The sequence below is a fragment of the Heliangelus exortis genome, chromosome 9 (assembly GCF_036169615.1).
Source record: "Heliangelus exortis chromosome 9, bHelExo1.hap1, whole genome shotgun sequence".
Taxonomy (NCBI): Eukaryota; Metazoa; Chordata; class Aves; order Apodiformes; family Trochilidae; genus Heliangelus; species Heliangelus exortis.
Window position 1 is genome coordinate 25,110,101 of NC_092430.1, and position 15,267 is coordinate 25,125,367.

Here is a 15,267-nt window from a genome sequence, read left to right on the forward strand (position 1 = left end):
AGTGAGATGGTGACTTCTTTACGAGCCCCATGCGATGCCTTCGGAGAGTCTTTTGTTGAGCAGCCTTGCAAGAGAATAATTAACATTTTTAGGCCATTGTTGGTCCTGTCCTTCCCTTTCTTGGCTCTGCTCTCTGGGGCTGCTCAGCAGAGGAGGCAGCAGCTTGCACAATGGGCTCACTGGAGCTGTCAGGATGATGGAGCACGGGGCTGAGATCAAGCCCTCCTCTCCAGTGAGGATTTTCCCCCTTGCTTCCCCTCCTGAAATAAGTGGCTTGTTTCAGGTTATTTCCAGCCTAACGGAGCACAGGGTGGAAAAGAGTGATCACTGCAGTGATATTTTGGTGACATTTGCTCTCTTTCAGTCTAGAGCTGGCTCCTTGCAGCCCCTAAGAGATGGATGGAGATGCTCCAAGGCTTTCTCTTTGCTGTGATGCATCTGCCCTTACAGTGTCCTGCACCAGCCCCCTGAGAGCAGCCCTGGGGTCATTTTGCCCATTTTGTGGCCTCCCAGGTGCCCCTCCAAGATGAGGCTTGAAGCAGGGGGTGCTGCTGGCCATGCTCTTCTCTCTTCTCCTCTCCTCTCTTCTCTCCTCTCTTCTCTCCTCTCTTCTCTCCTCTCTTCTCCTCCTCTCTTGTCCTTCTCTCTTGTCCTTCTCTCTTCTCCTCTCTTCTCCACCTCTCTTCTCCACCTCTCTTCTCCACCTCTCTTCTCTTCTCTTCTCTTCTCTTCTCTTCTCTTCTCTTCTCTTCTCTTCTCTTCTCTTCTCTTCTCTTCTCTTCTCTTCTCTTCTCTGCTCTTCTCTGCTCTTCTCTGCTCTTCTCTTCTCTGCTCTTTTCTTCTCTGCTCTTCTCTGCTCTTCTCTGCTCTTCTCTGCTCTGCTCTGCTCTGCTCTCCTCTCCTCTCCTCTCCTCTCCTTACCTGTCCTCTCCCCTCCTCTCCTCTCTCCTCTCTTCTCCTTCTCTCTTCCCCTCCTCTCTTCTCTCTTCCCCTCCTCTCTTCTCTCTTCCCCTCCTCTCTTCTCTCCTCTCTTCTCCTCCTCTCTTCTCCTTCTCTCTTCTCCTCCCCTCTTCTCCTCTCTTCCCCTCCTCTCTTCTCCTGCTCAGGGTCCCACACCCCACACCAGGAGTGGGAAGGGAGTCAGGGAGCCTCAGGCTTGGGGGTTCCACTTTTACCCATGGAGAAAGAGGGATGGAAGCTGCACTGCTCTCCTTGCTGCACAGCACAGCACAGCAGGAGCTGAATTCCTCCAACATCTCAGCTCCTTTTGGGAGGAAAAGAGCTTCAGCAGTGCCCACAGAGCAGTTACAGGGCAAAGCAACCAAGCCTTGCTCCTCTCTGCTTTCAGGCTGGGAGCTGTTAGCTGTGCCCTGGCTCACCCTCCCCTGTTTGGGGTTTGGTTTTTTTTTCTCATTCTTGGCCTAGGACCTGGACCACGTGCAGATGCACCTGGAAGAAGTGAGGTTCTTTGATTTATTTGGCTACAGTGAGGAAGCAGGGACTTGGCAGTGCTTCATGTGCAACAACCCTGAGAAGGCCACAGGTAGGTGGGTCCTGGGGTGGTGGTGGAGGCAGAGGCTGGGGAGAAGGGGCAGCAAACCCAAACCAGTGCCTGTTTGAACTGGAATTTGCCATCAAATGCATCTCAGCATCTCTGTGAGATCTCGTGTCAAGTGTAAACCTCACTTGAAGTGTGCTTAGAGGACCACAATCCCAAACCCATAAATCTGCTTGACTCCCAACCCCTGGAGAGTGGGAGGGCCCTACACCCATCCCAGTGTCCAGATAAGGGAGCTGCATCTTCTGGACCCTGTCCCAGCTCCTCTGAGGTGGCACAGGGGATGCCACATGCCAGGGGACATTGGCACAGGATTCATCTTGGGTTTATTCTTGGGCTTATTTGCTTTACTCTGACTGAACCCATGGCAGGCATCTCCTGAGGAGCTGGCTTAGAAACCAAACTGAGTGGAAATGACACTTTTTCCCAGGTGAAAGATCCTGGTGACCTTTGGTTTTCTTTGATCTTTTCTGACACCCACGTGCTTTAGATCAGTGCACTGAAATTCAGAGCCATGGCCTGTTTTTTCTTGGATCTTTTTTGCCACTCTGTAAAGGCCTGCACAGTTCTGGCCAAGAATTGTGAATATTTTGGCCAAGCCTTGGAATAATTGGCTGTCTCAGCTATTTATTCCAACAGCTAGCATCTCCTTCTATTTCATCACTCCTGAATTTGCTAAGTCTTGCAGGAGTGGCACAGCCTCTGCTGCAGGCCAGGCAGCCCGTGCTCATTTCAGGAGTGTCTGACCCCCTTCCTGCTTCCACAGCTCCCGTGGGACTCAGTGACCACGAGGGAAATCATGCTTGGAGCTGGGATTTCATCTCAGTGCTGGGGTTTTACTGGGGTTTGTCCATCACAGTAGCAAGAGACGTGTCAAGTTGCAAAGGACAGGGTATCTGTCTTGCTTAAAATTTCAAAGCTTAACAAAATAGCTTTGTTTTGAATTTTCAAAGGCATTTAAGTCGCCCAAAAAGGGGGCTGTTTGTGGCAAGCTGCTGATTTATGCTGGTAGGGCAGCTGGTTTGGAGCCAAGGGACCAGATGAAGGTGGCAAAGATGACCTGAGTCATCTTGGGGTGACCTGGGGCACCAGCTCCTTCCTGGATGGTGCCAGGAGTCTGGGGACATCCGAGGAGAGGTGACCTCTTCTGTCCCTGTTGCTCTCCTGCCCAAGCACTGTGTCCTCCAAGGAAAGTCTAAGAAGGGCTGGAAGGAGGCCATGGGGTGGGGAGGCCAAGGAGGCACTAAAAGAGAGCAGGCAGTGATTCCCTGAGAGCTCTGCAGTGCTCCTGGGGTAGAAAAAGCAGAGCCTGGAGGCTGGCTCTGCCCCACCAACAAGAGGCTCTTGAGGTGACATCTGAAGTAGGGTAAGCTTGTGGGGGCCCTGTCCCTGTCCCTGTCCCTGTCCCTTGTTGCTGCTCCAGTGTTGCTCCAGGCTGGTGAAACAGCCACCATTCTATGATTGCAGGAGTGGAAAAACAATTTATTTTTTTTTTAGATGTTCCCTTTTTTCTAGCTTGGGTCTGTCTGGTGTCAGCTAAAGCCCAATGGGGGGAAAAAATGGAAATAGAACAGTTCAGTGATATTTTCTTGCCTTGTGAGCAGAGGCAAGGACCTGAGGCTTTGCTTGCTTTTTCTCACACAGAAGGAGTCCCTGAGAGCAGGTGCCTGGACATCAGGGAGAAGGGGTTCCCTCTTCAAGCACAGATGGTACCCAGGGTGGTGCCTGTCCAGCTCCCACACCCCAGGGAGGAGGGAGAAGCCTTTAATAAACACCAGCATGTACAAAATCCCCATTTTCCCTTTGGTTTAGAGCCAGGACTGAGAGCTGGGTATGTCTTTGAGGATGGGCAGGAGCAGGAGGAACGAGGCACAGAATATTTTTGGACTGTAACTTCCCCTTTTTAAATCACAATTATTCTCTTTGTCTTTGTGTCAAGGAAATTTTCTGCAAAGGGTACATTGGGAGTATCATGATTTGCTTCTCAGCTCTAAAAGCCTTTAGTAGCCCAAGAATAGAAAGTATTGCATGGGTCATAAAAAAGGTCAGGTTTAGGAAAGGAACTTGGAAGATAATGCTCAGAGGAATAAAACTCTGCAGGTGAGTGACAAATTCACCTTCAAATTGGAGCTGGGAAAAGTTGTGTCAGAGGGGGAGACACTCCAGGGCCTTTTGGGGTCTGTAAGATCTGAGACAAGAAAAAAGACTCCAGAGGTCTCCCTGGATGGGTAAGAACTGTGCAGGCTGTCACACATCTGCTGCCTTCATCCCCCCTTGGAAACCTCAGATATTTGTGAAAGACAAGAAGACAATTCCTCCCTCTCAGCAATGCTCTTTAGCAACCCAGTTCTTCTTTAGAAAGGAACTCAGAGGCAAATTCTTTTCCTATTATTGTCTTGTGGGTTTTGCTGTTAATGTTGGGGTTTGTTGCATTTTTTGGATGCCACGTTGCAAGATTCCACTTATCCCCCAGGCTGAGGAAAGCATTTATGCCACAAAGCCCCAGCCTTGCTGCAGGATGCCAGCTCAGTGGTGGGGTTTTGGACATGGTTGGGAGGATTTTTGGAGCTGGGCTCCACTCAGAGCTGGAGGGAGGCAAGAGGCAAAGTGGTGACCTCCAGAAGGTGGCAATTCAGGGAAAGTTTGAACATTGCTCATGCATTCTCCTGCTTGTAAAGCATTCCTGGTACAGCCACACTTTTCCAGAAGTGCTGTTCAGTCAGACTGAATTGGCTGGCTGGGTTTTTTTGTCCCCTCTGAGCCAAGGGGGAAGAGAATTCCCACAAATCCTGCTCATCTGCTCAGAGACACATCCGTGTCCTGAGTGTGGGGCTGGGAAAGCCAGGCTGGATTGTTTGGGCTTCTTTCTTAAGTGACAACCATTCCAGCAGAGATAGGAGGCACTGGAAATGCTGGTGATGGCAGCTTGTGCCTTGCTGGGAAGAGCTGGCCCTTAAAAACCTCACTGCAGCATCACCTCCTGGACTGACACTTGGCTGCAGAAATGTCAAAAAAAAAAAAATAAACTCAATGAAACCACTTGATGGCTGGGGAGGGAATTGCAGCAACATCTTCCATGTTCTGGAAGCTCACAAAGGAATTGCAGCAACCCCTGTGGGCTGCAGAAAAGCCATCGTGCCCATGGTCTGAGAGAGAGGGGCTTTTATTAATTCCTCTTTAAAAGAAAAAGTAACTTGCTCAGAAGAGCCTGCACCACATTCATTCTGAATACACTTATTTTTGCTAGCAGTGGTGGTTATCTGGTGAACTGGAGTAGCCTGGGGACTCTAAAAGGTGGCATTCAGCAATGGGTCCTTCCCAGGTTTCCAGCAAACCCAGTGTGAGGATGAATGGGAGAGAGTGAATCCCAGTTCCCTCAGGTTAATTGCATTTTTCTCTGTCCTCTTGCCACCCACACCTCCCATCCTTTCAAGTTAAGAGGAGGTTATTATCACTGAGATCATTCAGGACTGGACTGGATTTTTGTGGATCACTTTATGTTTCATCAGACGTGGGATTTAATGCTTCTGGGGTTTTATCTGCCTTGAGTTCATCTTGGAAGGGTTTGGAGGGTATTTTCACTTCATATTCAGTACCCTGAATACCTAAAGCTTGAGGCACTGCAGAGAAAGCAGAGAAAGCAAGAGACAATTAATAGAAAATAATTTCAATGGACACAGCAATGGGTACAGCTCATTAATTAAATTGATTTGGGAGTTAGTGTCTCTGTATTGAGATGGTTTAATAGATGTTACAGTAAATAATTTTTCATTTTGAGTTTAGGCAGTATTTTTAGCTTTATTGTGTGTTCTGCAGGAAAAAAAAAAAAAAAAGCAATGACATATAGTAAATACAACCTTGTGAATCTTTGAACTTCTTTTTCAAGCTGAAGATCTCCTCATAGCTCAGGCAGTGGTTTCCCACCCAGCTGCTGTGATCATCTGCTCTGACCTTCTGTCTGACAACAGCCAAAGAATCTGATGCAGTAACACTCAGATCAAAGAAATGTTTGCTCTTTGATACACACCTCTTGAACATCTTGTTCTAAAGATGTCTAAACCTGACTTCTAAAGGTCAAGTGGAGGAGAACCCCCCTGCAAGCCTTGGTTGGCACTCGGGTAATTTAAGCAGACTGTTAAAATTGTTATCTGAAATTCTTTTTAATTTATTAGTTATTTAATTTATTAGTTATTATTAATGGTTATTATTTATTCAAAGGGTTCTGCCTGTCCCTGGCATCACACAATGCCCTTCCCCACTATGTGCAATTCTCTCTTTGTGTGCACTGGACTGTTGGAGCTCAGAGATCTTTTCCAGCTGTGACCATTCTGTGACTTCATTGTCACCTTTGCCCGGGCAGATTAAGGAGAATCCACTCTGTCAGCTGCTCCTGATACCAATAATCACCTGGAAGATCAGTTTTACACCATTCTTGTATCACTGTTCTGAAGTTTTTTAATTTATTCCTGCCCATGTGAGGAGAAGGAAGCAAACCCAGACATCATTTGCTGATCATTCCTGTGTGTATGAGGCAGGTGGAAACTCCAACTCCAGCTGGCTGCATTTTTAGAGCCTCTTCTAAGTGTCTTAGGAGTGCAGATCCTCCTCCCACACAGCCCTGGGAAGGAGCTGGGGGGGGGCAGTGAGTTTTGGGTTGGGAGGAGTGGAGACAGAAGAGCAAAGCTCAGGATGCCCCTTCCCCCCAGAGCTCTGAGCTCTTACCCCTGGCACACAGGAGGCACTGGGGGGGCTGAGTGGAGTCCCAGTAAGGACTGGGACAGGCTCCATCAGGAGGTTTGGGGGGGGGAAGCTCTTACCCTGTCAGGAGGGGCTGAGGGTTGGTGCAGGCAGAGCTCAGGGGGGATTTAACCCTGGTACCTATCAGAGGTCATCCTGGTACCCTGATACCTACCAGAGGTCACCCTGGTACCTTGGTACCTATCAGAGGTCACCCTGGTACCTATCAGAGGTCACCCTGATACTTATCAGAGGTCACCCTGGTACCTTGGTACCTATCAGAGGTCACCCTGGTACCTATCAGGAGGTCACCCTGGTACCCTGATACCTACCAGAGGTCACCCTGGTACCTTGGTACCTATCAGAGGTCACCCTGGTACCTACCAGAGGTCACCCTGGTACCCTGGTACCTATCAGAGGTCACCCTGGTACCCTGGTACCTACCAGAGGTCACCCTGGTACCCACCAGAGGTCACCCTGGTACCTACCAGAGGTCATCCTGGTACCTTGGTACCTATCAGAGGTCACCCTGGTACCTATCAGAGGTCACCCTGGTACCCTGGTACCTATCAGAGGTCACCCTGGTACCTATCAGAGGTCACCCTGGTACCTACCAGAGGTCACCAAGAAGACAGGGCCAGGGCTTTTCTGGGGGATGCAGTGAGAGAGCAAGAGACAAGAGACATGAACTGGAGCAGGAGAGGTTCAGGGGGGGCCCAGAGGAAAGGTTTCCCCCCCAGGAGGATGCTGAAGCAGTGGAACAGCTTGCCCAGAGAGATTGTTGAGATTTCCAAGTCCCTGCTGGATAAATTCCTGAGCAACCTAGAGTGACCCTGTGGGTGACCTGGCTTGGGGCTGGAGGAGAGGTCCCTTGAGCTTCTTCCCAGCTGAATTATTCTGTGAAGTTAACTGCAATGAAAATAAGCAAAAGGGCTTAGAAAAATATTGGAAAAGAGCTTCATCCTTATCTTCCGTGGATCTTTTTCTTCTGATCAGCCCCTCAGACACACTGGCATCAGACTTATTACCATGACTTTGGAAGCTGACATCAGAATGTTCCCCCCCATGGGCTTCTCTGGGGCTGTACAGGAGTGCTCTGTGGGCACTGGGTGCTTCAGGAGAGATCAACATTGCTTTAGGGAATCCTGCTTTGGGAAGATTTGAGTGATAAAAACCCACATTAGGCCAAAATTGCACGTTCACTTCCTTTCTCATGTTGCATTCCTGAGCACCATCCCTCTGACCTTGACACCTTCCCAGGTTCAATCACGTTCCCACTGCACTGGGGTCAGGTCACAGCTCTTCCCACAGGACCAGGGGCCAGGTAGATGAGCAAAACCACTCTCATTTTATATCATCTCCTTCTTATGCTGCATCCAGAGGTTTCCCCAGCTGGCATCTGGCTCTGGAAGTCTCTGTGCACATTAGGAATCCTTCCCTGTTATCAAGTAGGAGTCAAAATTCTTTTCCTGTCCGATCTTTGTCATTTTTTTTTTTCAAAGGGGAGTTCTCTCCCCCCTTTTTTTTTCTTTTTCCAGCATGCTGGAGGAAAGCTTGCTGCTGGGGGGGGTGTCCCAGCCTCAGAGCTCTTTGCTCTCTGTCTCTCCTTGGGCAGACCTGGTGACAGGACCAGATGGGGCCATGTCCCCTTGTCCTCAACCCCCTGCCACAGAGATGGGGATTTCCTGACTCCAAACCCTGTGCTCCCATGGGAAGAAGACATCCCCCACCAAGAGGGTGCTCCTGGGGATGGGGAATTGTGAGAACCACAGGGCTACTGACCTGGGCAGCACTAAGCTGGAAATTTGATGAGGCCTTTGCAGCAAACCATCAGCTGAGAAGCTCCCTAAACCTTCCTAGAACTCAGGAAAGCAGAGCCTGAGCTGGTTTTATCCTGGAAATCCCAGCAGTAGCTCCCCACCAAAGCTGAAACTTGGCCACCCCTCTTTTTATTCCCTCCATCCCCTTCCCCATCTCCAGGGACAGAATCACTCAGTCTCACACCAGGAGGTTGCAGTAGAAGCCCCCCCAGCCTTTCCCCTCTGCCAAAACCAACAGTAGTGGGGGAAAAAAAACACTTTTCATCTCCATCTGATGCATTGTGTTTGCCTTGTTCGGTTCCCCCCACACCAGACAGGAGGCAGCAAAGAGAGAGAAGAGCCCAAAAAGCTACAAAGCCTTTGAAACCCCCCAGTGCCACCTTTGGTGCCTGTGCTTGGCCACCCCAACCCCTTGTGTCCTCAGCATGGCACCCACCTCCTCTGCTTTGGGTCCCAAAAGGCTCAGGCAGAGGCTGGGACAAAGATTTAAAAGAAAAAAGAGAAAACTTTTCGTGCTGAGGTACGTGGGAATGGGCAGGCAGAGGATGACTGCCCACCTGACAGGGGCTGGGAAGGGCTCAACCCAAACATCACAGCAAAAAACCCATCAGCTCTCTGCCATGGGCTGCTCTCCAGTCCATCTGATCCATCCTGGCCTCTCTCTGATGGGCAAAAAGAGAAGAGAAAAGGAAAAAAAGAAAGGCAGCCCTCAGACTGGAGGAGCTTTAAACACCTTTCCCCATCCCTGAGGGGCAGTGGCTCCAGGATGCTCTGCAGGGCAGGGTCTAAAGGCCACGGGGATGCTCTTGGTCGTGGGGCTTTTCTTGCCCTGGAAAATCCCTTTTTGCCTGCGAGGTCTGGGAATGCTCTTCCAGCTCCTGAGGCCTCCTGTGCTCCAGGCAGGGTGAATGCCAGAGCCTCTGGATCCCCCTGGTCCTTGGGCTGCTGGCAGAGGTGCCCAGAACCATGAAGAGGCAAATGCAAGGCTTCCCAACCCTCCCTCCCTGCTCTGGATTCTGACATTGATTTTAAATACAGCAATAATTTTGCAGTGTGGGGGGGGGAAGGGAGGAAACCAAAAAGTTTTTCTTTTTCTAGAGGTTTGATTTGGTTTTTGGCCTCCCAAACCATGACTAAGGGCTGAGAAGTCCTGAAGTGGGGGCTTGGGAGGAATGTGGTCTCAGAGCTGACACAGCTCAACTGCAAAAAAAAAAAAAAAAAAATTAGAAAATCCACATTTTTCCATCAGAGCCAAAAGCTGGGGTTTGACTGGGGCCAGGGGTGGTCAGGAATTAACCCCCTGGGGGTGTCCTTCCCTCCCCAGGTGTCAATGAGGAGGGGCAGCCCCTGATGGAAGGGAAGCTGAAGGAGAAGCAGGTGAGGTGGAAGTTCATCAAGAGGTGGAAGACTCGATACTTCACCCTGGCTGGCAACCAGCTGCTCTTCAGGAAAGGGAAAGCTGTAAGTCAGGAGAGCACCACCTGCATTTCTCTCTTTTTCCCCTCCTCCCCACCACCATCTCCCAGAGGTTTTGCCCGCTCAGCTTTTCCTGGGGTCCCTGCCAGGGCCTTGCTCACCCTCCTGACTTGGAGTTTTCTCTCTGGATCAAGGGAATGAGATTTTCCAGAGAGCTCAGCCTGGCTCTGCTTCCCTTCAGCCAACAAAAGCTCAGGGCTCAGCACCACCTCTCAGTGACTGAGCCCCAGCATTGTCCCCTCCACCCCAAGGCATCACCTCTCGGGAAGGAATTCCAGGAGGTCAAAGCACAATTCCCAGGGCTGACCAGTGAGACTTTATTTCCTTGAATAAACACAAATCCAATATATGCTGCTCAGGTAAACATATTTTTTTCCACTTGAAAAGTCTTCCCTGGCCCAGGGTGTGGCAGAGCAGGTAATTGACTCCAGTCCTCATCAGTTACTCATTTTCAGCTGTTAGAAATTCATTTTCTTCAGCTTTTTGTTTTCTTTTTTTTTTTTTTTTTTTTCAATGTGAATCATCAAACATTGGGAAAAACAGTCGTTTGTTCTTTTTACAAGGGGTCTCTCTGAGGTAATGCAAAACTTAAATAACCCAAATGTTCTAACTACAGCTGAGCCTTGATTTTTCTGGTAAACAATCTCATTTTTTTTAATAGAAACATAGTGAAGCACTTTAAGCTTCTGAAATGGCTTCCTGAGCCCCAGCACCCCAGGGTGTCCTGCCCAGGAGGAACCTGTGCTTTTTGTGGGCTGATACATCCCCTCTGGAAGTCAGCAGCCCAGGAAACACCCTTGTCCTTACTTTCCCCTGACTTTTTCTGACATTTTGGTTGAGATTCTGAGGTCAGCCTTATCCTTTGGGGTGAGGGTGCTGAGCCCCTGGCCCAGGATTCCCAGGGAAGCTGTGGCTGCCCCATCCCTGGCAGCGTTCAGGGATGGGTTGGATGGAGCTTGGAGCACCCTGGGCTGGTGGGAGGTGGCACTGGTTGGTCTTTAAGGTCTCTTCCATCCCAAACCAGTCTGGGACTGGGTGGAACCAACCAGTTCAATTGTCAGGCAGCAGATTTTGCCCAGCAGCATCATCCCTGCAGGTGAACTCTGTAACTGCCCACCCCAGGCTGCTTTGGGTTTTCTTTTTTCAATACCTGGCCTGGTCCCTCAGGTGCCAGGCTGGCATCCAGCCCCCCAGAGAGGGGTTATTGGGGTTATTGCTCCTGGGTTTCCAGCCTCTCAAGTTGGTGCCTTCTCCCTGGTTACTGCCACGTTTTTTGGCCTCAGTTCAGGAGCCAATTCCTGCTGTTAACCAGTGCTGGGCTTGCAGCCTGGAGCCACCCCCAGCCCAACACTTTAGGTTGCCCCAGGCTGACCAGACACCAAATGTGACATTTAAAGCTCTTTAAGCAGGGCTGGAGGTGGGAAGCCTCTTTTGGGCACTAAAAGTGGGATTTTTCAGATCCTACAGGAGGTCCTTTTCCAGGGAAAAGTGCCCAAAGGAGTCCCCATCCCTGGAGAGGTTTCAAAGCCCTGGGGATGTGGTGCTGAGGGACACGGGGTGGCACTGCTGGGGGAATGCTTGGACCTGGTGATCCTGAAAGGTCCATTTTAACCCAAAATAGTTCTGAGGCAGAGGGCTACAGGCTGTGGGCAGCTGAAGCCATGGTAGAAGGTCCTGGTGCTGGTTTCAGGCTTTGGGGCTGGCTCTGCCCCAGCACCCCTGGAGATGGGGAGCGGGGCCGGTGCTGTGTGGGTGTTTGGACTTGAAAACTTGGAAAATCCACACTTGGATTTTCACTTGGAAACCCAGCCCTGAGACAGAGGAGGTATTGTGAGCTGGCCAGCTGGCTGGGGGCTGGGTCTGCTTGGTGCTGGATCCCCCCCCATGGAGCTGCCCTGCAGCAGTCACTGCATGCACAGGGTTTGCTCTGTGGGACACGGGTACGGGGGAGGCTGCAGAAACCCCAAAAAAATGAGGGCTGGAAAAGAGTCACATCCTTCCCTCCTGGGAAACCGTGGTAAGATCCTTCCACAGGAAGGTGCCAAGGGTGCAGTCAGCTTTGTGTAGCAGCTTGAGGAGAAACCCTGGGTGGAAATGAGGAGAGAAAACCCTTTTTCTGCTCAATGGGCTGCTGAGTGTAAAGCTCTGGCTCCCAAGGTGCAAAGTTTTGGTTCTCGAGTCCGTGGTTGCATTTTTTAGTGATAAAACTTTCAAAATGCTCATCTCAGGTCAGATGTCAGGGCAGAGCCAGGTTTCTAAAAGGAATAAAGCCCTCCCTTGGGGTCTGTGGAAGGGGCACGGGGAGTCAGGGAGAGCTCTGGCAATGGGGATGCACCTCGTGGCTCCTGGAAAACCATTTGGTCAGAACTGAGCTTTTTGGTGGGCAAGCAACCATTTTAAGAAAACTTCCCCAGTCTGGAATAAGGCTCCCTGATAAATAAAAACCCCAGGAATGAGGCAGGCAAGGGGCAGGGGCAGGGGGTGAAGGGTGTGAAGGGGGTGAAGGGGGTGAAGGGGGCTCTGGCTCCGTTTGTGCTCCCTGTGTTTCAGAAGGATGACCCCGAGGAGTGTCCCATCGAGCTCAGCAAGGTGCAGAGTGTCAGAGTGGTGGCAAAGAAGAGGAGGGACCGCAGCCTGCCCAGGGCCTTCGAGATCTTCACAGCCACCAAGAGCTACGTGCTGAAGGCCAGGGATGAGAAGAAGGCTGAGGAGTGGCTCCAGTGCCTCAACGTCGCCGTGGCCCGAGCCAGGGAGCGGGAGAGCCAGGAGGCCACCACCTCCCTGTAAGGCTGCAGAGCCACCCCCCAGCCTCAGCCCTCCCTGCTGGGAAGGATCCCACCCCCGGGATCCAGAGATCCAGCACTTTTGGCCTTCCAAACGGGAGGATGTGGTAGGAAGCCCCCCCAGAGGTGCCGGGGGATGGAGGGCTCAGCACCCCCTGCACGGGGGCATCCCACGGACACCCCCGAAACAGAAGTCAGGCTGAGGGCTGTGGGGCAGGAGATGGGGTCAGAAACCAACCCTAAAGCCCAAGTCCTCAGCCCCTGCTCCCAGGACACCCCAGGGCTGGGGGGCTGGGGGGCTGCAGACACTGCCCGGGAGCAGCCAGGGGTGGAAGGACTTTCTGCTTCCCCCACTCCCTTTGTAAAAAGATTCTTTTCCATCTTATTTAATCTCATGCTTTGTCTTCTGACTGGTGCCACGTGTCTGGGGAAGGAAAAAATCAGACTTGCTGCTTCCTTCGGGTCTGAGATGGAGCAATTTTAAAGAGTTAATACTGCTGAAAAAAAGAATTTTAAATATTTAACTGCTTTGATTTTCCCTCTTATTCCTGCTTCTTCTCCCCTTCATAACTGAAAGGTATTTTTAAAACTACTTTCCTTCTTCTGTCTCCTACATTCTGTAACTTTTCACAGTTTCTCCCAAACTGGAAAATCCCCATTTTGCTTGATTCTTCACATCCCCCTCCTGTGAGGTGCAGGACTGAGTGCTTGGATATGGGGCAAAGTCAGCTCTGCTTCTCCTGCTGCCTCCAGACTTTGTCACCAGAGTGTGGCTGTCACCAGCCCCTGCCACCCCTTCAGTCTCAGGGGGATGGAGCCAATCTGGGATGCACAGTGGTGGAGTTAGAGAGACCCCCGTGTCCCCTGCCAAGAAATAATTGCAGACAAGAAGCAGCTTGGCCACACTTCTCCTGCCTGACATTAAAAGCTGGAGGAAAATAAAAGAGAAAAGCTCCTCATCCCTCCTGAAAGGAGAAGCACAGAAACCAAACATCTGATTACAGTGAGAGCGGGGAGATTTATAAGAAAGAAATACACAGAAAAAAGCTAAAAATCCCACTGTCACAGATTTTCCTTTTGAGCAAATACAGAAGTAGCTTTTATGGGGTTTTTTTTAAGACTCTGGATACTGGAACACCTGAGGGTGAAGCAGCTGCCACCCCCTGAACCAGGGACATGTTGGGAACTCCTGTGCTGCATTGTCATGGGTTGTCCCTTGCTGGAATCATCTCAGCCCCAGGGGCCTGGAGTGATGGGACAAGGGGGGGTGGCTTGAAACTGGGAGAGATTTAGATGAAGTCTTGGGAAGAAATTCTTTAATTTGAGGGAAGCTGTGGCTGCCCCATCCCTGGCAGTGTCCAGGTTGGATGGGGCTTGGAGCATCCTGGAGGTGTCCCTGCCCATGGCAGGGGTGGCACTGGATGAAAGGACTGCTGAGTCCTTTCCAACCTGAACTGTGCTAGGATTCTATGATGCTTATTTTATTCTATTATTCCCTGAAAAATTCTGCTCTGAAGTTTTTGTGATTGGCTGTTTCTGATCACACCCGTGCTGGTCAGGGTTTTTTTTGCTCAAATGGACATTTCTGAGCCCAGACCACAGGACTGTACTCACTGGAGGCAAGTGATCAACAACAGCCATCTCCTCCAAACCTCCTCAGGAAATTCTTGTGTCCTTCCCAGAGCTGATCTGCCCGTGCTTGGGGGAAAAAAAAAAAAAAAAAAATTCAGGTTAAAATTTGGGACATTTTTTGGTTGCACTTCCTGAGCCTCCAGTGGGTCACATTCCCCAGAGCAGCCAAGCAACCATTTCCAGGGCAGCTCTGTGGCCACGGGTTCCTGGGCAGCTCAGCTTGACAGCATTTCCTAGAAACATGAACCATAGGTTGTCCCCTAAAGCTGCCTTCCCAGGGCTTGTTTACGAGAGCCTCAGCCCTGCTCTGGGATGTTTTCCAAGGAAATTTTACCCTCCGAGTCCCTCCTGGACAAATTGTTCCCCGGTGTGTTTGGCAGGGGGGGGATAAAGCAGGGATGGGAGAGTGGGGATTGCTCAGACACCTCGGGGGCAGAAAGGGAAGGAGCTGGGATGTTATTTTTCCAGCTTTTTCCTCTTCCAAGCTGAGAGTCCCACGGGAATAACCTTGCCTGCTTCTTGTTGACAAGTGGTCTGATTCATCTCCAGCCTGATGAGTGATGCTCCTCAGGTAAAACCCTCAGCCCCCCCCGAGGTCAGGGGCAAAGCTCCTCCTGGGTAAGGCTGGGGGGTGCTCAGCTCCCTGCCTGCTCCTCTGCAACCTCTCAGGTTCCTGCAGGGCTGGGCTTCTCCTGGGCAGGAACACAAACTCTTCCCTCCTCACCTCGGGCAGCCAGGCAGCTCCTCGGGCTGAGGTGGCAGAAGGAAGCAAGAAACAGCCCTGATTTCCTTCATTTGGGGTTTTGTTTTCATGAAAACACATCTGGAGGGGTTGGGAAGCGTTTGCATTGCACCTGTGGAGGAGCTGGACGTTGATTAATTAAATGTCAGGTTAGAGAAGCAGTGACTTGGCTCAGTTCTGCCATAAATCTTCCCCTTGTCTCATTAGGTAAAGAAAGAAGCAGAAATCAGCCTTGATTCCTCTGCCTGCCTCACCTGCAGCTACCTAAAGGGTCTGTATGTAGGGCCCAGCCCCCCCTGGAGCCCCCAGCCCAGCCCAGGGGGTTCCATCCTGTCCCAGTGATGCTGGAGGAGCCCAGCCCAGTCCTGGGGTCTCCCTGGCTCCAGGTTCCACAGAAGCTCAGGACATCAAGAGATGCAGATTTATTTGCTTCTCTAAATGCAGACACCCTGATGTAACTGCCCTGCCCCATCTTCTGGGGATGAAAGCATTTAATGAACTGCAGCTTCTCTTAGACAC

The 15,267-nt window shown here is 50.9% G+C and overlaps 1 protein-coding gene across 5 annotated transcripts in view; it reads left to right on the forward strand.

Annotated features, from left to right (window-relative positions):
• VEPH1 (ventricular zone expressed PH domain containing 1) overlaps positions 1–13,431 on the forward strand; it is a 62,122-nt gene extending 48,691 nt beyond the window's left edge. For 4 of the 5 annotated variants that reach the window (XM_071752825.1, XM_071752827.1, XM_071752826.1 and 1 more), the window contains 3 exons: positions 1,426–1,543; positions 9,440–9,576; positions 12,142–13,431. In XM_071752825.1, coding sequence (XP_071608926.1) covers positions 1,426–1,543; positions 9,440–9,576; positions 12,142–12,378 — 492 coding nt within the window. In that variant the 3' untranslated portion in view covers positions 12,379–13,431. The remainder of the gene's footprint in view (positions 1–1,425; positions 1,544–9,439; positions 9,577–12,141) is intronic. The other variant, XM_071752829.1, reaches the window with a different exon arrangement.
• The last annotated feature ends 1,836 nt before the right edge of the window (positions 13,432–15,267 follow it).